At 49.0% G+C, this 24029-nt stretch overlaps 1 protein-coding gene across 6 annotated transcripts in view; it reads right to left on the bottom strand.

Annotated features, from left to right (window-relative positions):
- The window catches only part of CDC27 (cell division cycle 27), a 1680535-nt gene that overhangs the window by 774027 nt on the left and 882479 nt on the right, over positions 1–24029 (bottom strand). For all 6 annotated transcript variants that reach the window (XM_085650282.1, XM_085650285.1, XM_085650283.1 and 3 more), the window contains one exon: positions 20974–21178. In XM_085650282.1, the coding sequence (XP_085506408.1) occupies positions 20974–21178 (205 nt within the window). The remainder of the gene's footprint in view (positions 1–20973; positions 21179–24029) is intronic.

Consider the following 24029-nt stretch of genomic DNA (forward strand, 5'->3'; position numbering starts at 1 on the left):
CACACTGCCCTTGCAGGCTGAGTGTCTGGGTACAAGACAAACAAAGAGTCGACATGGCACACATCCCTGTGTGCCATGCCTACCACCTACACTGCCCTGGCATACATCAGCCACCCCTCTAGCTGGGTGCCCTATGCCAGTGGTGTGGGCGCAGGAGCCCCGTGCCCCTACAGTACCCAAGTCCATTCCTGGGCACTGTAAGTACAGTGCCGCCATTTAAGAGTACATGGTGCTGAGAGCTCGTCAAACACGAACTCCACAGCACCATAATGGCAACACAGAAGACTGAGAAGTTTGGAATCAAACTTCTCAGCACATTAAACCCACACTGATGCCAGTGTGGGATTTAATGTACCAAGCACCCCAGAGGGCATCTTAGAGATGCCCCCTGAAACCTAACCTACAATCCACGTCTGGTCTGAGGGGCTGCCTAGGCTGCCACACAGCAAACTTGCTGGACCCCTGGGTAGGAGAACCCCTGCTCTCCTGGGCCTGCAACAATGCACATCCTGGGCGAGGTGCTAGATCTCCTCCCCCAGGATGGGCAGGGGGAAGCTTCAAAGACATGCCGCCTCTGTGAGCTTCCCCAGGCCACTGCAACCCCCCACTCTGGCGGGAAGCTTGGCCGGAAACCCCAAATAAGGACAGGGGATGTGCCAGCCTGCCAACCCCACCCCTCAGGTGGGGGAAGCGAGGTGAAGCACATCTCCGGGCTCTCGCCATTTTGAAGATGGGAAGCCCTGCCCAATCAGGACTAGGCTACTGCCCCCCTCCCACAGGAGAGAGGCAGGATAGGGGGTGAACCCACCCCAGGACAGGGACCCATTGGTCCCTGCCCTTCACCTACCTGTAATGCCCCTAAATCTAGTATTTAGGGGCACCCTGAACCTTCCTTCCCCAGATTCCAGAATACAAAGAACAGCAAGAAGAAAGAAGACCCGCCCTGCAGCTACTAAGAAGAGGAAGACACCAACTGATTTGGCCCCAGCCCTACCGGCCTGTCGACCCTCGAACCTGCTCCAACCTGGCATCTCTTGTGAACAGCAACCTCATAAACCCTGGAGGACCTAGCTACCTTTTGGCTCTAAGCACCTGGGACTCCCATGAGTAGAGGCTCTACTCAAAATCTGCTTCTAATCCCTGACATCAGCCCGGAACCGCGAACCCTTTACACTCTGCACCCACCAAGCCTGGCCTGTGCCGGAGTGAACAAAGACCACGAGGACGACCCGAAGGCGACTGTGACCCCGAGTCCGGCAGCCATGGAACTTCCCTCGACGCTCCAGACGCCTGCAGCCTCAGAACCAGGTGCCCCCCCAACCTCGATCAACAGAGGGTAAGATTTCCCGACACCAAAAGGCACCCCTGCACCCGGCGCCCCGCGGCCCCCTGTGCCCAACTCCGGGGTACCTACCTATCCTCCAACTACCTAACTTACCTCTCGAAGTGGTGGTGGCACCTGAAGAATCTTCGTCCCCAAGCTTGCAGTCTTTTTCTAAATCGGAGCTTCCCATTGAAACCAATTGAGCGCCCGAAGGCTCAAAAGCACCCTGCACCCAGCCGCCCGAGTGGCCCTGGCAGTGTAACCGATACACCCATCTACTTCCCCATTTGCCCTGAGCAAGTGACCAGGAGCCCAGCTCCCACAGCCACCAACCAAGGCCCCCCTGCCTCCCATAGGATAACATTGGGCCTAACTCTCTCTGCACCCGGCTGCCCCTGTGCTGCTGAGGGTGTAACAACTGTACCTACCTGACCCTGAGAGACGCCCGAGTCTATGCCCAGAACCTTAACTCTGCCAGTCGCGTACTTACCTTAAAGCCGATAACTCAATTTTTTCCATAGGGTAACATTGACTGGTTTTTCCTGAAATTTCTTTTAAGTGTGGACTTTTCAAAACTTAAAATATTCACCAAAAATCAGCCGAGTAACGAAAACGAAAACACTCACCTGCTATTAGGTGAGCTCCCAGTGCTGGATCTTGGTACCCAGCACTGACTGAAAAATATTCACAACCGAACTTACCAGTAACCCAATTTTCTTCCATAGGAAACCATTAACTGTTTTTCTGTGAAATTTATTGTCGATTTCTGCAAACTTTAAATAGTCTTTAAAAATCGTATAAATTGATTAAACGTAATAACTTACCTGTTTTGGATGAAGGTCCCAGTACTGAGTCTAGGCACCTAGTACTGGATTACAAAAGTAACGAGAACATACTATACCTGCAACTTGAATTTTCTTCCATATGGAATCATTAACTGTTTTCTATGAAATATTTTCTAAGTGTCACCTTTTAAAATAGCAAAATATTGTCTAAAAATCACAACAATAACTAAGTCGACTTTTATCACTTGATTCTAAGTACTGACCCAGGACTGAATCTAGGATCCAGTCCTGGAATCCCAAAAGTAATCCTAAAAGTAATCTGTTGCAAATAACTTGAAACTTCTATTTAACTCAATGCATGATTGTTTAAAATTGTGTTGCCTAATGCAACCACTTGTAACTTTCTACAAATGTCAATTGCATGTTGCTAAAGTATTTATATAAAGCATCTCATTCTGGGAAAGTATATTTTAATACCGATTGTTGGTTCTGAAATAAAACAAGCATATATGTTTTATATATAAACCATTGGTCTAGAGTTCAGTTATTGAGTGTGTGAGACCATTTGCTGACTGAGTGTGTACAACAAATGCTTTACACTGTCCTCTGATACTGCCTTACTGCTCTACCAAGCTACCACTTTAGAGAGTAAGGTTATATCTAACTTTAGCCTCTGCCAAACCTCTGGGGACTGTGGCCTCTGTACACCCTGTACCCATTTGGGAACAGTATATACAGAGCCACTTTCTCACAGTTTGTCATTACAAACTCCACAGTACCATAATGGCTTTACTGAAAACTGAGAAGTTTGGTATCAAACTTCTCGGCACGTGTGGGATTTATTGAAAAATGCAAACCGAGGGTATCTTAGAGATGCCCCCTGAAAAACGACCTACCACTAGTGTCCAGGCTGAGTGGCTGCTCGCCAGCTGCCAACACCAGACATGTTTCTGCACCCCTGGGTCGAGAGCCTGTGCTCGTGGGGGTCTGAAATAACGCACATCCTAGGACAAAGTGCCAAGCCTCCTCCCCCATGATGGACAGGGTCCACGAAGGGGAAGCTTCAAAGGTTTGCCGCCTTTGTGAGCTTCCCCAGGCCTGTTGCTGCCTTCTGGAACTGGCCCTCACCGGTCCTGACCCCAACTTTGGGCGGGAGAATTGGCAGGAAAAACAAGTGAGGAAAAGAGGTGTGCCCACCTTTGCTAACCCCACCCCTCAGGTGAGGGAGGAGAGGTGAAGCACAACTCTGTCCCCGCCATCTTGCAGATAGGGCGGACCCAGCCAATCCGAGTGAGGCATATGCCCCCTCCCACTGAAGGGTGGCATAATAGGGTGTGTACTCACCCCAAGAAAGGGACCCATTGGTCCCAACCTCTTTATTTACCTGTAATGCCCCTAAATCTAGTATTTAGGGGCACGCCCGTACCTTGCCGCCTCAGACAAGCAACGACCAAGAAGAAAAGGACCGAACAGCCATGCCGAAGCTAAGAGGAGGAGGATGCCCACTGACTTGGCCCCATCCCTACCGGCCCGTCCCCACCTCAAACCTGCAGAAGCGAAACTCCGGTGTGTCCTGCAGCCAGCAAACTCAAAAACTCAGAGGAACTGTCCTGCCTTCCAAAAAAAAGACTGTCTCCCTTGAACACAGGATTTGCTCACCAACAGACTCCAACTCCGGCAAAATCCGTGAGCCTGCACCAGACACCCACAGCCAGAGTTAGAGTGGCCCAACACCATGAGGAGGGCTCCCCGGCAATCCTGACCCGAGATCCAGTGATCCCTGACCTGCCTCAAGCCGACGCCTGCAGTCTCAATCCGGAAGATCCCCCAGCCGCAACCAGATGCTGGTAAGAAGATCCGACCTTAAGAGACACCCGTGCACCAGACGCCACACAACCTTGGGTGGCCCAACAGACTGTCTAGTCAACCCCCAGCATCCCAACTTACCTCTCCAAGTGGTGGCCGCTTCCAGAAGACCTTTGTGCCCGAGCCTGCAGTGTGTTTGCAAACTGAAGATTCCCAATTAAAAGTAAGAGGGCACCCGACAAACCAGTAGCCGGCCGCCCTAGTGCCGCTGAGGGTGTACCTTCGGTGCTATCTTGAACCCCCATTTGCCCTGAGCTGAAGTCCAGGAGCTTGGCTCCCAAAACCTTGTGGCCTGCTCGGGAGCAGCCACCAACCGGGTGCCCCCTACCCCCCATTGGATAACATTGGGCCTCAGCACTCTGCACCCAGCCGCTCTAGTGCCGCTGAGGGTCTAACAAGAGTGCATCCTTGACCCTGGTCCCCCGAGTCTAACCCCAGAAACCCAACACCCACAACAAAGTACTTACTTTTACCACTGCCTACCTTAGGGGTTCCACTGGGCTCCGTGCACACTATACCTCACTTTGGTATAGTATATACAGAGCCAGCTTCCTACAGTTGGTCTAGGGGGTTTTCTGTCTTTTTGCCCACAGAGTGCCATGTTCAGATCACCTCCGAGTATCAAATCTCATTCTGGTAATTGGTGGAGTAATGCTTTCAAGTCAGGCAGAGTTACCCTTTGCAATGCCGGTTGTATGTAGACGGATAGTACGTTTAGAGGTTTGCACTTCCATGTCCCTGTGATGGCTGCGAATCTCCCCAGTGAGAATGTCCATGTTCGTTCTACCATATATGGACATCGATTGTGTAAGAGTATTAGTATTCCTGTCCCTCTGGAGCCTGTTGGGAAACCAGATTGCGTGACTAGTCTATATCCTCCTCTATTCAGTGCTTTACATGAGTTACCAAGTAGGTGGGTTTCTTGCAGCAATACCATGTCCAATGCGTGTCTTCTAATAAACTGAAGGGTTATCCCTCTTTTAAACCAGTCACCCAGCCCATTAATATTTCAGGAGATGAGCCGTAGAGTGGCTTCCATCTTACCTGGAGGCATAGTTGGCACAGTGATGGGTATATCTTTTCACATGTCTGTCGGTTTCATGAAGTGTGTCTCGGTGCTTGAGATGCTGTGATGTGTGCATTACCCTAGGAGTTAGCCAGTTCCCTTAAAACTCTTAATTTGAACTGGATATTGTGTGCTACGCTCAACTATATCTTGTATTACAGCTACCCCAACTTGCTGTGTTAACACTGTGTTCAGATCTGCTTGAAATACAAAGAATTGCTCCCCCTCCCTGCATCCTTGCATGATGGTCCTGAAACTGCCCACCTACCCAACAATGCAGAGTGCCGGTCGTCCCACCTCATTAACCCCTTGCGTGCTTCGGACGGCCCGCGTGTGCGGACGACGGCCGGGGCCGTCCGAACCCTGCCCACTCAATTTGCCCGCACCGCGGGGGAATTTGCGCAGTGCGCAAGGGGTTAAACCAATAGGGTCTAGGACTCCTGGGAACCAGCGCTCTTGATTATCATATCTGAACGGTGCCAGTGTTACTACTTCCATGGAGAGTGCCATTACTTCTTTTTCTTCCTAATTCTTAGAGAGAAACCAGCACTTTACCTTCATGCATTTGTCACTGCAATGTCAGATTAGTTCCTCTTATAGGCGAACCAGGTGGTATGTGAACTGGGACGGTTTACTCCTGCGGGCACAAAGTATCATTTTGATCCTGGTATCCACTGAAGTGGGCCATGGGGTATAATATCACTCGTCTTTGTTGTCGGACCCCTTGTTAGTTTTCTTAGCTCTCTCCCGGGTTGCATCTGTTTTTTCTATCCCCTTTTCGCCTCTTCCAGTTTGGCCTTCCGAGGAGCTTGCCTTGCCCACTGTGCACACATCTAGCCATTCCCAAGTGTCTTCACGGTTGAAGAACCAGGTCTTACTATGTGTTTCCACTCTCAGCTTAGCGGGGAAAATCATTGCGTACTTGATTTCTTCAACTCGGAGCGCTTTGACTTCGAGAAAGCTGCGCTGTTGAACATGGATTGTAAAGTCTGGGAAGAATGTGATTGCTGAGTTTTCATATCGTACTTGTGGAGCCGTGCGGGCTGTCTGTAGTATGACGTCGCAGTGACGGAAATTAAATACTCTGGGCAAGATCGGTCTTGGCTGGGCTCCTCGTCTGGGCTTAACCCCAGGGACTCTGTGTACCCTCTTGATGGAAAAATAATTCAACAGTCCTTGGGATTGTAGCTGTTGGTGGATTAGTTCCTCCAGAGATATCCACTGCCGGCCCCTCTGCCCGTACTGGCACCCTAATAATTCTTATATTGTTCCTCCTGGAGCGACCTTCCTTGTCAATTTGGCTTCAAGACTCTTCGTTATGCTTTGTAAGCTTTGAACTTGTTGAAGGAGCTTAGTGTCTACTTTCAACAAGTTTGTCGCGTCTATTTCTTGGACACTGTCACCCAGTTTTTGTAAATCTGCTCTCATTAGGGAAACCTCTGTAGATACCCTATTTATGCGGGTTTCCAATGAGGTTTGAACTTTATCGATTGCCGCGATGACCATTTAAGGTTGGCTCCTCTTTTCCTATTTTGCGCTCAGGTAGGCTGTTGCAGTCTTCTAGTCCTTTTTGCAGGTTGTATTTATCTTATTTTGTTTGGTGTGTTCCGCCCTCCTTTGCTCTACGACATGTTAAGTTTGGGTGAGGGCTGCATGCAGCGCAGCTGCCTTCCTCCACCTAGGTACTCCCCCGCCACCTGCTCGGTGAGGAGTCTCCACAACCTATAGGCTTTCCTTGAGGTGAGGAGACATTGATTACTTGTGCGCTGTCACTCTTGTTACTGTCTAGTGAGGGTGTGACCGGGTTCTCGCCAACCTGATATGCACTCTCTCTCTCTGAAGCAGGATCAGTAGTGTGGTGTAGTTGCGCTCGTGGGCTTGGTTATATCAGCTAATGGCTCCGGTCTCCTCTTCGCTTGGGGGTGGAGGGGGTAAAATGTAGGGTATATTCCTCGCACAGAGGGTCTGACAGTTTAGTGATATTGTAGGGTATATCACCTCTATTCGTCCCCCTGTTTGCTGTGGCTTTCTATTATAGATGGGGCACTGTACCTTGGGGTCTTCTGTTGAAGTGGTCTACCTCGTGTCTCTACTCCTTGTTCAGCCACCCAGCATTTGCTCCCTCCACCGGTCCCACAGACTGTTGCACTTACTGGTCTGTCCGCTCCCCTCTTAGGCTTCTGGTTCGTGGCTTCGACAGTCATTCCATAGGCAGGTCTCTGTATCGGCCTTGCTGGAGGTGAGGGTTTGTGGATCTTTAAAGGGCCCCGGTTCTGCCCCTGTGCTCCCGCAACAAGGTGCCATCCACTACTGGGTGTCCCCTCTATGACACAGTTCTCTCTACCCCCCCCCAATATGGGCCTCCTCTGCGTGGCTCTTATCTCCACACGAAGCGGAGTAGTGATTCAATGTTCCAACTCATCTCAGTGTCAGGTCTTTTGGTGGCTGCACCCCGCCCCTTTACTCGCGGTCTGCTCACTACTGCAGCTCCCGGCTCAGGAACACTGCACGGGCCTCTGATGCAGCCACAGGTCTTCGTGACTGGCGAATTGCCGTTGGGATCTCTCGGAACGTTCCTTCAGGTGTCGGGCATCAGTTGCATAGGTTTGGCACCGCTTTGTCAGATGTTACAACTGATTTTGGGGGAAAAAGCGCCTCGGTCCCTCGGCTAGTGTACAGCCATTTCCATGTGTTGGCCACGGCCACCCGCGCTTAATGTTTGACAAATGAAACCTACTGTTCCTAAAGGATTAGATAAGTGTACCACAGGGTAAGGTCGCACAACTTCACCATATAATAAACCACATGCATCCATCAAAGGAGAGGTGGGGGGGCAAAAGGGGGGGCTCAGTGGCAACCACCACTGTGTAATATAGATGTATCCACCAACCTAACCAACAAAATGCCTCAATGGGGTCATCATTTAACACTGTCCATAAAAAGGAGTTCGTACTAAAGTAACATTAACGGGATCACCCTCTTAAAGACTACATATGATCCACAATTTTAAGTCAACACATTTACAGGTATGCATTTGCCACTTGCAGGAAGCGGGCTCTGTAAATACTACACCAAAGATAGGTATTGTGTGCACAGAGTCCAGTGGATCCCCAGAGGTATAGCAGAGGCCAAGGTAGATACCTTACTCTTTTGTGGTTGTGTGATTGAGCAGTCAGGCTTATCAGAGGGTAGTGTTAAGTATGTGTTTTACACACTCAGGCTAGAAATGATGAAAAACTCAGACTAAATTCACACCAATTGTTTGTATAAAAAGTTATTACTGTGTTATTTTTATTACGAAAACCAAGATTTATTCAGTAGCAGGTAAGTGATACTTTTCATACAATACTACTTTTCAAGATATAGTGTGTACTGGTTTTGTAGAAGCATGCTTATTTTGCAGTCAAAAAAATGGGCTGTAAGCTACTTAGACTACTTGTAATTACTTAGGATTACTTTGTAGTTACTTTTCTGGTTTGGGGAGAAACAAACTAACACTGTTTAGGCATTACAGTACATCAGAAAGCAGTTTAAGTCTTTTGAAGACACTAAGTTCCTTCTGTTGCAGTGCAAGACAGGTTAAAAAAATTGGACAATTTTTTTCTGAGAAAAACCCACAATGCAATCCTATGGAGAAAAACGAAGTGTTAGGTTTGCAGTAAATGGTTTTAAATAACTGAGTTTTGAGGAGTAGAACCAAGGTTCAATTCAGCACTCTAAGTGCACCACCAGTGGCTCTAAGGCGGCCGGGTGCCCATGTTAGCCAACGGGGGAAGGGGCACCTCGATTTGTGGCTGCTCAAGGGCTGGCCCCTTGGTTTTGGATGACAAGATCCTAGGGTTAAGGAGATGGCAAAGGGGGTCCCAAGTAAGCACCAAGACAACACAACCAGCAGCGGCACAGGGGCGGCGGAGAGCAGGGGGCTTAGATGGTGTCAGGAGCCCAATGCAATCCTTTGGGGGTTGTCGTGTTTGGATTTCAGCTGCAGGCTGGGTCCACTAAGTCTTCGGGGAGGAACCCACAGCTGGGCAGGTGAGTAGAGCTGTCCCTCGGTGTCAGGACACTTTGGGTTCGGGTAACCAGGATGCAGGGCCGGAGACTGCAGGAGTGCCTTTCGACATCAGGAATCTACTTACCGGTCCAGTCGCGGTGAGGGGGGTCGTCGTGAAGAGGCTGCTGGCGGAGACATGGAACCTTGGAAGTGACCCCCTGCGGTGGTTTGGAGGTCAGAACACTGAGGGGCCACTTCAGTACGGAAGGACACGGGTTGCGGGAGACGGGTGCAGCGTTATGTTCGGGTGCAGGGTTTCTTGCTTCCGCAGGGGCTGGATTTTCTTGTGTGGACAGGGCTGCTGTCCTTGGGAGTCTCAAGTCTTTATTGAAGTGGTAGATTAGTCCTCAACAAATCTGGAGGTTGCTGTTCCTTTTTGGAGCAGTCATTTTCTTCAGAGCTACAGGCTGGCCGGTAGGGCTGGAGCCAAGTCAGTTGGGCCTGGAGTCTTCACTGCTGCCACATCTTCAGGATTTCAATCTTCTTGAGTGGTCAAGGAGGAGTAGTTTCTTTTCTGTAACTCCAGTTCTGTAGTAGGGGTATCTCTGTTATAGTCATAATCTAGTGAATAGTCCCGCCCATGTGCGCGAACCCAGGAGCAATAAAAATAATCTCTTAAGTTGTCAAGCCATGCACACCTGCATCTACACTTAAGAGAGAATTTCAAAGACAGATAATGCAGCCTATATCCACAGGCTACACTGTCCAGTACTTCAACTAGAAAGAATTCCACCAACAACCACCAACAGCACTGCCTGTCCAGCTTTTTCCACAGAGAAAAACCGGCCTCTTCCAGCAAAAGCCTCTGGAATGATAGAGAGGGAGGAATGGACAGACAAGGCTTATAGGCTGCCATTATGTGGCTCAGAACAGGATACTGTGCCTTTAAGAAAACTTTCCAGAACTTTTCCAGTATCCCAGAATGCACAGCAGGTCCCTTTTACTTTCAGTTCTTTTTGAAGGCGTAGCACGCCAGACCTGTAGCATTCCTTATATTAACATTCATCTCTCCACCGGGGAGGAGGGCAGGCGCTTATGACTATAACAGATACCCCTACTACAGAACTGGAGTTACGGAAAAGAAACTACTCCTTCTGTAGTAGGGGATCTCTGTGTATAGTCATAATCTAGTGAATAGAATGGCAAGCCCATCCCCACACAAAAACGGCGGTGGAGAAGATTACAAAATAATACCACTACTGTGCGAACAGATTTCGCAGCGAAGCCTGCCCAACCTGAGCATCTGCCCTGGCATCCGCGTCCAGACAGTAATGCGCAGCAAAGGTATGGACCGACTTCCAAGTGGCCGCCTTGCAGATTTCTGCAATCGGAACATTATGCAGCAAAGCAGTCGTGGCAGCTTTGCCCCTGGTGGAATGAGCCTTAGGTTTACCCCCCCAAGGTCATATTAGCCTTTTGGTAAAACAACTGTATACAGGACACAGAGAGATGGACTGTTTGGAGGTAGCAAGACCGGTCCTGACTGATCCATAATTGATAAACAATTGGTCTGACCTACGAAAACCTCTGGTCTTATCAAGATAAAACTTCAACACCCTCCTAACATCCAGGGAATGTAGAGACCTTTCCGCTGGAGAAGAAGGATTCTGAAAAAACGTAGGATAAGTTATGGTCTGGTTGACATGAAAATCAGATATAACCTTAGGAAGAAATTTAGGGTGAATACGCATAACAACCTTAGCAGCGTGAAATACAGTATAAGGTTCTCAGCAACACAACGCCTGAAATTCACTCACCCTGCGGGCCGATGTAATGGCCACTAGGAACGCCGCCTTCCAGGACAGGTGCTGCAACGAAGCTTTGTGAATAGGTTCAAAAGGCTCCTTCATCAATCTGGAAAGCACCACATTCAATTCCCATGAAGGAGAGGGCAGTCTGACCGGAGGGAACACCTTCAAGCCGTCTAAAAAATCCTTGACCACAGGGATCTGAAAGAAGGAAGTCTGTGAAGGGCATTTCCTGTAAGCAGTCAAAGCAGCGAGATGAACCTTAAAGGAGTGGAAATTAAGGCCAGACTGTGCCAAATGTAAAAGATATGGAAGGATGACATCTTCCTTACAGGTCGTCGGGTCAAAGTTCTTGGATTTGCACCAGATGCAGAATCTCTTCCACCTGTAAGCATAGGAAGTCCTAGTGGAAGGACGTTTAGCCTCCTTCAGTATGCCCATACAATCTTCTGGTAGATTCAAATGGCCATATTGCACTATCTCAGAAGCCATGCCGCCAAACTCAAAGACGAGAGGTTTGGGTGCACCATCCTCCCCACGAACTTCGTGAGAAGGTCCGGCCTGCATGGCAGCCGCATGTGAGGAAGGAGAGACCGGTGAAGCAGGTCCGTGAACCACCACTGCCTGGGCCATTCCGGGGCAATCAGGATCATCCGCACCCCGGACTTTGACAGTTTGATGAGCACTGCCGGAATCAGGGGAATGGGTGGAAAAGCGTACAGAAAGCTGTTCGACCAGTCGATCCATATCGCATTCCCCAGCGTCCCCTTCTGGTAGTACCTGGATGCGAAGTCCCGGCATGTGCTGTTTTCGGCGGTGGCGAACAGATCTACTTCTGGAGTTCTCCACCTTGCGAAGACTTTTCTTAGTACCTCGTCGTTTAGGACCCATTCGTGGTTCTCCTGAAGCAGCCTGCTCAGCGTGTCCGCCTGAACATTCTGCACCCCCGGTAGATGCGTGGCCCTGATCATCAGTCCGCTGGCCAGAAGCCAGCGCCAGATGGCCTGCGCCTCCTGCGACAGAGTGCGCGATCTCGACCCCCCTTGCTTGTTGAGGCAATACATCGTGGTTGTATTGTCCGTCTGTATCAGCAACAAGCTGGTCTGGAAGGACGGATGGAAGGCCTTCAATGCCAGGTACACGGCTCTGAGTTCCAGGAAGTTGATGTGGTACGTTGACTCCAACGGGGAACACTTTTCTTGTATCTGTAAGTCTCCAGAGTGCGCTCCCCAACCTTGGAGAGACGCATCCGTCACGATACTCGTCTCGGGAATGTCCTTGTGGAAGGGAACCCCCCCTGAGGAGATTCTCCGCCGAACACCACCATTTCAGATACTGAAGAGCATGTAGAGACAGCCGGATCTTGTCGTCCCAAGAACCTGTTCTCTGATCCCATTGATCCTCCAAGCACTCCTGCAGTGGTCTCATGTGCAGCCGTGTGTGCGGCGCGAGGAAGATACAGGAGGCCATCGACCCCAGCAACGAAGACACCTTCCTCACTGTCGCCGATGGAGCGGCAATGAGGTCCTGAGCCTTCCGAAGGAGCGATAAGTCTCTCCTCCGAAGGAGACACGCTTGCTGACCGTGTATCGATGGAGGCCCCCAAGTACTGTATGCACTGGACTGGAGTCGGGACAGATTTGGACATGTTGACGTGTAACCCCAGCTTGTTCAAGAGAACGCACGTCCTCCGGAAGTGCGCCTGTGCTTCCGAAAAAGAGGAGGCCTTGATCAACCAGTCGTCCAGGTACGGGTAGACAAACACCTTGTTCCTTCGCAGGTGCGCCGCTACCACTGCCATGCACTTCGAGAAGGTCCTTGGAGCAGACTTTAGCCCGAATGGCAGTACTGTGTATTGATAATGATTGGCGCCGACTTGGAATCGCAGGAACTTCCTGTGTTTCCGTGCAATGGGCACATGGAAGTACGCATCTTGTAGGTCTATGGCACAGAGCCAGTCTCCCTGTTGCAGCTGAGGGTAAATCTGATGCAACGACAGCATGCGAAACTTCTCTCTGCGAATCCATTTGTTTGCTTGCCGCAAATCCAGAATGGGCCTGAACTCGTTCTTGTCCTTCTTGCGAACCAGGAAGAAACGAGAGTACAGACCTCTTCCCCTTTGAGACAGGTACGTCTTCCACCGCCTTTTTCCGTAACAGGATGTCTGCCTCCGCTTGGAGCTCTCGCAGTTGATACCGCGAGCTTACCGGCGGAATCGCTGGAGGCGGCCTGATGAATCGAAGACTGTATCCATTGCAAACAATATTCAGCACCCACTTGTCCTGAGTAATTTTTCTCCACTCAGCCGGAAAAAATTGAATGCGGTAGCAGGGGAAGTAAAACAGTCTCTGGAAGGGGCGTTTCTTCTTTTCTGGCTTCTCCAACCAGACAGCCGTCAGGGTCTCTGCCTCCGTCTTTATGCGGGCCATCTCGTCGTCCGCATGCTGGCCGAACAGGGTTTCCCCCCGAGAAAGGCAGATTGGCCACTCTATGCTGAGCCTCCGGGTTGAGCGAAGTAAGGCGAAGTCACGCGTGCCGTCGTTGGTGGACGCCATGACAGTACCCATGCGCCGCCAGCAGGGACACATCCGCTGCCGCACTGATCACCTGGTTTGAGACCAGCATCCCCTCGCGCAAAGTATCTAGGAAGTCTTCGCTCTTGTCGCGAGGCAGCAGCTCCGCATACTGCTGGCGAGACTCCCACAGGGCATGGTCGTAACGCCCCAACAGAGCCCCGGCACTTGCCGCCTTCATGGTGGTGGCAGCCGTCCCACAGACCTTCCTGCCCGCCGAATCCAGCCAGCGGCTCTCCTTGTCGGGCGGAACTGTCGATGAAGGGGTGGTAGCATGCTGCTTCCTCGCCGCCGTCACAATGACGGAATCCGGCTTAGGGTCCGTCCTCAAAAAGGTCGGGTCCGAGTCCGGGGCCCGATACTTCTTCATAAGCCGGGAGGGGGCGGATTTCTCCAACAACTCCATAGCGGGCTCTACAAGTCCCGGCACGAGAGGCAGCAGGGGGCGAGACAGGTGCTTCTTGTGCAGCGTCTCGAATATCACGGACGTCGTAGGTGTCGGTACAGTCACCCTGATTCCCAACTTGGCTGCACCTCTCAGCAGTACCTCCTGGAAGGAGATCAGATCGTCAACCGGCGACACCCTCATCCCGGGCGAGCACGACAGCGTCGGTGAGAAGTCCCTGGCAGATGATAGAGTGCGCGATCTGGATCTGCGCCTCCTGTGGCGCCGTCTCGATGTTGACGACGAACGCCCACGGCTCCGCGATCTCCCTCTCCGTCCGGAGCGGGAGCGCGATCTTCTTGGCTTTGGTCTGTCCGCCCGCCTCGCCGGGCCCAGCGACGGTGGCTTACCCTGGCGCCGCGGCCCAGGCGTTCCCTGCGGCAGCGTCGGATACCTGGGCAACGAGACAGATCGTGTCGGAACCGGTGGTGGGCCCGAAGGCCTGCGAGGCGGAATAGCAGGAGGAGGAGGAGTTGGCGGTGGTGTTAGTGGCAGTGGCGGAGGAGGAGGCGGCATATATACCACTGAGTACCCCGAGCCCGGGGACTCCGTCGAGGGACTCCTGGTGTCCGAGCGCCACCTGCGCCTCCTCGACGTCGATCGCCTCCTCGACGTAGACGGCGAACGCCTACTCTTCGCCGACGGCGAACGGCGACCTCCCCTCGACGGTGAGCGCAGACGCTGGTCGAAGCCTCGACGGTGAGGTCGACGGCGGCCTGATCAGCTCCCTCGACGTCTAACGTCGACGTCGCTTCTCCCCAGAACCCTGGGGGGACGGTGAACACACCGTGGTCATCCCTCTCAACGCCTTAGTCGACGTCAGACACGCCGGTGGAGAGTGGGGGCGTTTGCCGGTCTTCCTGCCCCTGGGGAGCCCCCCAGAGGCCTCAGCATGGGCAGAATCAGCCCCTCCTGACCCACCTTGTGCCTTCAGCCTTCTGTCCTCCAGGACTTGGAGCCTGATCTTCATTCTTTCCCTCAGGGTCCTGGCTGAGAACGAGTGGCAGATCTCACACTCTTCAGGCACATGGGACTGGGGAAGGCAGCCTATACACACCTTGTGTGGGTCTGACTTGGCCTTCTTCCTATCGCACTGTGGGCACTTGTTGAACAAGCCAGGCATGTTGACAGCACCAGAAGGAAGTCCCAACACTAAAACACTTGAAAAATTGACAAAAATCACCAATAAACCCTTGAAAAGGGAGAGCTCAATGCTTCAGGGTCCTGCTAGCAGGAGCCGGAAAAAAGAACTGAAAGTAAAAGGGACCTGCTGTGCATTCTGGGATACTGGAAAAGTTCTGGAAAGTTTTCTTAAAAGCACAGTATCCTGTTCTGAGCCACATAACGGCAGCCTATGGGGCTTGTCTGTCCATTCCTCCCTCTCTATCATTCCAGAGGCTTTTGCTGGAAGAGGCAGGTTTTTTCTCTGTGGAAAAAGCTGGGCAGGCAGTGCTGTTGGTGGTTGTTGGTGGAATTCTTTCTAGTTGAAGTACTGGACAGTGTAGCCTGTGGATATAGGCTGCATTATCTGTCTGAAATTCTCTCTTAAGTGTAGATGCAGGTCTGCATGGCTTGACAACTTAAGAGATTATTTTTATTGCTCCGGGGTCCGCGCACATGGGTGGGACTATTCACTAGATTATGACTATACACAGAGATCCCCTACTACAGAACTAATGGGTTCAGGGCTGCCCACTAAACACTGTATTTAGGATGAGTTTTAGGGGTTTCGAGGTCAGTGGCCAATGGGCTACTGACCTTAGGCGGACTACACCCTTGGTGTGCTTACCCCACGTGAGGCAGTGGACACAATCCCTAACACTGATTGAAGGGTGCAGGCACTAAATGGTGGGCTTTATATCGCCTGAAGGGTGGGGTTGGCAGAGGTGGTCAACTTCTGGGCTGTTCTAATTTTTCCTACCTGTCGTCCCGGAGAAAAGGAGACGAGGCAGCAAGGGGGCCTGCTCCTGATATCAGGGAGGCTGGGGGTAGCATTGCAAAAGAAAGGCCTTTGAAGCTCCCCTGTCACAGATAGCTTTACCTCCTGGGCGGAGGTGTCAACACCTCCCTAAGGACAGGAAGAACCTTGTTTCTGGGCCCAGGGGTCAATAAACTTGTCTTGTGGTGGCAGACAGGTGTTCACCAGTTAGGAACCCACCAGAGGATGGTTTGGGTCAGGGAACCTGCGAGTCAATGGAATAATAAATCTGACACTGGAATCAGTGCAGGTTTACTATTCTGAGATGTTTGATATCAAACATCTCAGGACTCACAACAGCCATTATGGGGCTAGGAACCTCAATGACCGGTTTACAGACCATATACTCAGGATGGCTTAACTAGGCATTATAATATCTAAGGCTGGCCTTAGATATTATAGGGACCTGTCTGTTCATGCAGGTAGGTCTTATTATGTGCTAAAGAGCACCCTGACTGAAGGGCGACTTAACTAGGCCTCATGCAGTGCTGGGCAGGCATGGTACACAGGGATGTGTGCCATGCGGACTCTTCACTTTTAGCTGCTCCCAAACACGCAGGCGGCAATGGTGCATGTTTGTGGTGAGAGGTCTCTGAGGGTGCCATAATACATGCTGCAGCCCTCAGAGGCCTTCCCCTTGGCTACCATGCCCTTGGATCCATAGGTACTCCTTGTGGAAACAATGGTACAGGTTTAAGGAAAGAACAAATGCCCTGGGTTTCTGGTTGGCAGGGACCCAGGGTACACTCAAAGTGCATCAGAAATTAGGCCAAATGTGGGAGGGTTACTGCAGGAAGCTGGCTCTGTATACACTATACCAAATTAAGGTATAGTGTGCAGAGTCCAGTGGATCCCCAAAGATTTACAGAGGTAAAAGTTACCTTACTCCTTATTTGTGGTAGTGAGGGCAAGCAGTAAGGCTTTATAAGAGGGTAGTGTTAAGAATGTATTGCATACACTCAGGCAAGAAATGATTTCACACACTTAAAGATTGAACTCAGAACAATTTGTTTTGTATAAAAATATTATTTAGTTGTATTTTATTTCTAGAACCAAGCAAAGCCTGGCACAGCTAAGTGGAATAGTGTTTTGCAAGAATAATGCAGTTGAATACAGTTGAATGAAGTTGGTTTGGTTTCAGGCAAGTCAAATGTTAATAAATAGTTGAATTTATATACAGTTACTTTAGAGTTACTTTTGAGTAGCTGTTGGATTACTTTTCAGATTACTTTTCTTAATCAGTGTAGTATACCTAGAATACCACACTGGGACATTTCCTGGATAAAGGTAAGTAATGCAATTTGTTATAAAAACACGCTTGTATGACTTTTCATAGAATTTCCAATTTCCCCTTTAGATCTTTTTTCACAGTCAATACAATCTTTTGGGAGGAAATGAAGTTCTGTTTACAGGTAAGTATTTGGATTTGGGTTTATGGGGTTAGAACAAGGGCTCCCCCGGGGTCAAGGATGCACTCCAAGAGCACCCTTAGCGGCACTAGGGCAGCTGGGGGCAGAGTGCAGAGGCCCAATATTATCCAATAGGGGGCCTCCGGTTAGTGGCTGCTCACAAGCAGGGCACAAGGTTGAGGGAGCAAAGCTCCTAGGGTTAAGCGCAGGGCAAAAGGTGGGGGGGGGGGGGGGGGAAATCAGAGTTGGCACACACTATGCACCCACAGCGGCAGCCGGGTGCAGGGTGCTGTTTTGGCATTGGGTGACCGGTTTTCAATGGGGATTCTCTGGTTGCAACCAACACAGTAGGCTCGGGGACGAAGACTTTCTGGAGGCAACCACTGGTTGGAGAGGTAAGTTGGGATGCTGGGTCTTGCCTGGACACCATCGGTTGGGCCACCCAAGGCCGTGAGGTGTAAGTTGTAGGGGTGTCCTTTGGCATTGAGCAGCCTTAACAGCTCCTGGTTGCGGTCGGGAGGACCCTCCAGATAGAGGCTGCAGGGGGTGAGTACACCCCCCTATTATGCCACTCTAGAGGAGGGTGGGGGGGGGGGGATGGAATCTCACTCTGGTTGGCTGGGCCCACCTATTTTCAGGATGGCGGGGAATGAGTGTTGTGCTTCACCTCTCCTTCCCCACCTGAGGGGTGGGGTTGGCAAAGGTGTGCACCCCTCCTACTATCTTGGTTTTCCCCTCAATTCTCCCACCCAAAGTGGGGGTCAGAACCGGTGGCGGCCAGTTGCTGGGAGCAGCAAATGGCTGTGTCAGCTCACAAAGGCAGCAAGCCTTTGAAGCTTTCCCTTTGTGGACTCTGCCCATGCTGGGGAAGGAGGCTTGGCACCTTTGCCCAGGATTCGCTTTGTTTGCAGACCCCAAGAGCGGGAGGCTCTCGACCCATGGGTCCAGAAACATGTCTGGCAGTGGCACTAGAGTTAGGTCGTTTTTCAGGGGGTCTCTCTAAGATGCAGTGTATTATTTCATTAAATCCTACGCTCATCAGTGTGGGTTTAATGCGCTGAGATAATAGTTACCAAACTTCCTAGATTTCACTAAACCCATTATGGTGCTGTGGAGTTCGTAAAGACAAACTCCTAGACCATATACTCTTTATGGCTTTACTGCACTTTGTGTCTAAGAATGGACTTTTGCACTGTAGGGGTACAGGGCTCATGCACCTGTACCCTCACCAGTGGCATAGTGCACCCAGCTAGTGGGGCGGCAGTATGCCGTAGGCACTGGGTTGTAGGCATGACACACAGGGACATGTGGCGTGTCGACTTCACTTTTCGCTGCACCAAAACACGCAGATGCAGAGAGAGTTTGGCACACAACTCAACATGCAAAGCAGAATTGGCAGTAGGGTCTGGTCAACAACCAGACCCTTCTAATTTTCTGTTTAAATGTTTTTTCAGTACTGTGGTCCCTCACTGGGGACATCACTGTATACGGAGTTATCGGGTGCTTGTACTTGCAGTTCCAGGGGTGGCCCATCACCTTATGGTGATCCAATTCCCTGCTGTGCATAGCCTTTACCCCTACTTAGCAGTGGGTGACCCTGCACCGAATCCCCACTATTCACAGTCTAAAGCCAGCACAATAGTGGCTGACTGCAGGGAATGGTCTAGGATTAGACCTCTCTCTTTTTTCATTAATTTGTGGACTGAAGGTGGGGTACTTTTGGACACGTCCCCCATGGCTCAGGGGTATGTAACCACCTAGTCTCTTCTTATGTGTCCTTGTTTTTTTTTTTACAGTGTTAGACCCTTAATGCCCATCCTGAGCACCTTTTTAAATGTTAATTCCTTGACAATAGCTTACACTAAAAGGCATGAGTTAAGTTGTAACTATTTGCCACATTTGGTGTAATTCGACTCAGCGTTTTTTTTCTGTATTGGTGAGGAAACATTCCTATGAGAATTACCATAGGAAATCACAATTTTGGTACCCACCTTTTTTCTTGGCCCATACTTTACAGATCAGCGCAAAACTTTCCATGAAGAAGCCAAAGAGGATTAACATTTTTGGGGTAACGTTTAGACCAAAATTATTAAGTGGCACCAATGTTATTAAAGAAACCAAAAAAGAACTTGCCAATTTGAAACCTCTGATCTAACTATGTACATGAACGTAACTGCCACTGTGATATATATCTTTGTATCCCCTCTCTCCATCGCTCTCCCCCTCCCGCTATATCTTTCTTTCTCCGTCTATCCCATCTCCGTCTATCCCATCTCCGTCTATCCCATCTCCGTCTATCCCATCTCCGTCTATCCCATCTCCGTCTATCCCATCTCCGTCTATCCCATCTCCGTCTATCCCATCTCCGTCTATCCCATCTCCGTCTATCCCATCTCCGTCTATCCCATCTCCGTCTATCCCATCTCCGTCTATCCCATCTCCGTCTATCCCATCTCCGTCTATCCCATCTCCGTCTATCCCATCTCCGTCTATCCCATCTCCGTCTATCCCATCTCCGTCTGGCATGTCTCCACGCAGGGTAAAAAGTACAACATCCCCTTTACTGCAAAAACCTGCCCTGGCTGCTTGTCAAAGACTTCAAAGTACTCTGGTTCATTCTTCGGGGGCCTGGTCAGCTCTGTTACAGCATACTATACAAAGAAAATGAACAGACTCACCCCTCCAAACCCTACCACTCTAACAACCTCAACAGAGTCCCAAAGCCCCGACGACCGGCACACCTTCAAGGAAAAAAACACTGAAAACCAACCTATTCTAAAACTCCTGGTTATCCTGCGTCTGCTCCAAATCTCAATCCTGCAAGCACTTTGAAGCAATTCATTTATGTAGTGTGCGCTCAAAATGCACACAAAATATATGACTAGTACATGTAAAAAGCTCTTCTATCCCATTTGGGTCAGATTGACGCTATATGTATAATCCAAAATAAATAAAAACTACAATAAACCTAAAAGTCACCATTAATCTTTTTAGTTTACAATCACTAGATAACAGATTTAAAAGCCAACAAATAAAAATTGCAAATCAGCTGTCTTGCTTTTATTTCAAGAGAGCTGGTAAACCTAAGAATATCTACCTAAACATGAAACAATAAAAACCTGGAAAATTAAGTCAATATAATACTATTAATTGTACAAGATTGTGAAGGGTGGTCTGTCATTTCAGAAAAGTATTTCAATGGAATTTGCAGGTCAGCTCCCAATAGCAGTGAAAACATGTCAAATATGCAACAACTCTCTGAGTGGTAATGTGGTTTAGCACACACTGAAATTGTCTCCAAGTCTCACATTCCTTTACTTCTAACCCCCCAAAACCTAAAATCAAACACTCTTCCCGATCTACCCACCCCTGAATCCTCAAGTCACCCTCATCCCCTTAATTCTATTCAACCCAAACCCTCAAGTGACCTTCTCCTCCCTTTACCCTCTATCCATTCCTGAACCCTTTGAGTCACCTCTACTCACCCTTGAACCCTCAACTCACCGTAACCTACCTTTACCCCTACCCACACCTGAAACCTTAAGTCACTCCCAACACCCCATAATAGTTGGTGAATTAATTTGCAACCCTCTGCAGTCCAAAATCTAAATCAGAAATTAACTGGCCACACAGGTTGGCCATTTGATAACAATTGATTTAATGCTAGAGAGGCCTCTGCTTCTCATAGCACATATAATCACAACCACCTGTGCCAGGAACGCACGCACCTGCAGCTGCTTTCTGGATCGTGAAAGCCTGAATCTGAGGAGTGACCAGAGACATTTTTCCTTCTGATATGATGGAGGAGTCCAGTTTTGAAATTTCTAAGCTGTCCACATTTGGCTGATTTAAACCTCCTTTATTTATCTGTTTTTTCGTTTTTCTGTTTGCAATTTTTGGAGGAAACTTCATTTTTAACTTTTTGCTGTTTTCCTGCAAGGAGAGGATAAAAAAAAGACTTACATGCAATGTAATATCTTTGAATATTTAGCCTTCTTAGGCCCTGTTCAGAACTTTTTCCTCCTAAAGTATGTCTTACAGAATGCAGGTTTCTTACCTGTAACACCAGTTCTCGGTCTAAGGTAATTTCATTTAATTCTCAGCCACTGAATTGTTTAGACGATCCGAAAATACCAGAAAGTTTTTGAAAGCGAAGACAAAAAAAAATACTTTCCAACAAAAAAACGAGATGCCTATTAACAGGCAACATTCAATGGTATAATTTTTACTATTCAAATAAATTAAACAGCAACATCATCCCAAAAACAGTGCATACCTACATTGCTATTCTCAAATTATATTTTCTTTCCTCTTTTTAAAAGTGAGGAAAACAAATAGCTGTCTTTAGATGGCAAAAATCAAAGTCTTCAAGTGTTTCCTGAATGCCATTAACTGATGGGAGAGGGAACGGATTTAAGTTTGAATGGCTACAACCAAGAAAGTGTGTCCAGTCAGCCAAATGCGCTGCAGCTTGAGGCAGCTAACAGGCTGGATTTCAGCTGCAGATGAAAATAATGAATACATTTGCATCTTCAATAGACAGGACTCAGGGAGTGGTATGTTTTAAAAGTGAGGCACATGGTCTTAAAAGGATCCTCTTAGAGCTGGGCAGTCAGAGCAGCATTTTAAAACAGGCCGTGGCAGAGGCAGTAGGAGTGGCACCAGATGCAAACATGGTAGCAAAATACTGAATTAGCAGAGTATTGAGAATAGATAAAGTGAACTAAAAAGTCACTCCTTACACTAATCCAGGCGACTGCAGATTGATGGTTGAATCACTAAGCAACGGGACCCAATAAGTAAATAAGGAATATTCTTGATAAAGATTTTTAGCTGAAAAAAAACAGTAACCGCTTATTAATCTGCAAAGCAAAGGAAAAGCTACAATCAACAACAAACAAAAGCCCTTAAGTCACCCACACCTCCCTTTAACTCTACCTATCCCTGAACCCTCTAGTTATCCTTATCTCCCTTTGCCTCTACCAACACCTGAACCCTAAAGTCACCCCCCACTTCCTTCACTTCTACCAACCCAAATCCTCTTGTCACCCAGACCGCCCGAACCCTAAAATCACCTTTCCCTCCCATTGCCTCTACCCACACCCGAAACCTCAAGTCACCCTCACCTCCCCTTAATTCTATTCGCCCAGAGCCCTCAAGTCAGCCTCAAAACCCCACAACCCTACCCACCTGTGAATCTTCTAAATCACCCTCCCCTCTACCCAACCCATGACCTTCAAGCCATCCACAACTCCCTTTACCCCTGAACCCTTAAGTCACCCTCCCCTCATCTCTACCCAGCCCGAACCTTCAAGTCACACACACACATAAACACACACACCCTCTCCTTAAATCTACCCACGCCTGAACGTTCATGTCACAATCACTCACTTTACCTCTAAGCACCTAAAACCTAAAATCACCTTCACCTCCCTTTGCCTCTACCAACTCGGGTCGTTAAGTCACCCACACCTCCCTTTACCTCTACCCACCTCAAAACCCTAATAACGCCCGTTCAGACTGGACTGTTCCCATGAGGAGCAGGGTGAAGACTTATTTGCATATGGCTGGGTCCAGACTGGGGTGGGGTGGCGGGCAAAACTATGGATTAAACCCAGATCTGTTGACTGGAAGTGAATGTTTGATTCATTCAGCATTCCGTCCATCATTTGTTGTTGCAGCTCATCAAATTATAATGACATGGTACGGAGCAGGAACTGGTTTGAAGCTCATGCTTTACAATCTTGTGAATCAGAAAGCGCACCACTTCAGAGTCACTTTACCAGGAAAGGATTTACAATTGCTCCTCTTGAAGACAGCTCTTCTTTATCTGGAACATACACCACACATGATACTGCCACATTGTGGTTTTTCTATGACTGTACCAATGACGTAGCTACTGGAAAACAAGCTGGGTCAGTTGTAGGCATAAACAAATGAAGCTGCAAACTTATTACCCAACAGTCTTGCGAACGTGTGCAAAATCACTATAAACCATCAACACGTCAAAGTCAACCAGAAAGTTTAAAAGTGGCTGAGGACATAGACCTTTTTCTACCTGATTCTGTGGTCAGCAAAGCGGATTTAACTGAATTTATCATATTGCTTATTCGCTGCGGACTGAAGGATGCAGAAAAGCCAGTTCCTCCGTGGGCTGGAATACATGCTCTGATCTCTCAATATACCGCCTCTTTGAGGGCGGTTGAATTGTTACCAGTAATACCAGGCACAGTCACAAACTACACAAGAGTATACACATCTCTACAGTAGAATTTGATGATCTTTATCCAATGATGGACGCTTTCCACATGACGAATGTTGCGGTGTGTAGGAAGTTCTCAGGAAGTCCTATACAATGGATTTACTGAGGGTGAAATCTTTGGAAGCAAAACTGTCCAGTCAGTATTGAACAGAACTCATTATGTTAGTTTGTTACAAGGTACGCTCGTCATTTCTGAGGCTATGCAAACATTGCGTTGGAATGTTTTCAGGAACAATAACGACAAATTAGGTTTTGGATATCTTATCTCAGAAGTGAACACAGCACAGGGTGCACTTCATTCAAAAGACAATGCAAAGCCAGGCAATATTCAATACACTCAGTTCAAAATAAGAAAAACAAGTTAGCAGAGTTGTCAAAGAATGTGAAGAAAAATGAGAACTTTGCAAGTACTAGGGATATTTTTTACACATGATGGCTCTAGTGAAAACTTGGCACATGCAGATCGGGAAGGTAATTGGGAGCTACACGTGAAGACTCTGGAGTCACGGATTGTGTTTTGCA

The sequence above is a fragment of the Triturus cristatus genome, chromosome 1_1 (genome assembly GCF_964204655.1).
Source record: "Triturus cristatus chromosome 1_1, aTriCri1.1, whole genome shotgun sequence".
Lineage (NCBI taxonomy): Eukaryota > Metazoa > Chordata > Amphibia > Caudata > Salamandridae > Triturus > Triturus cristatus.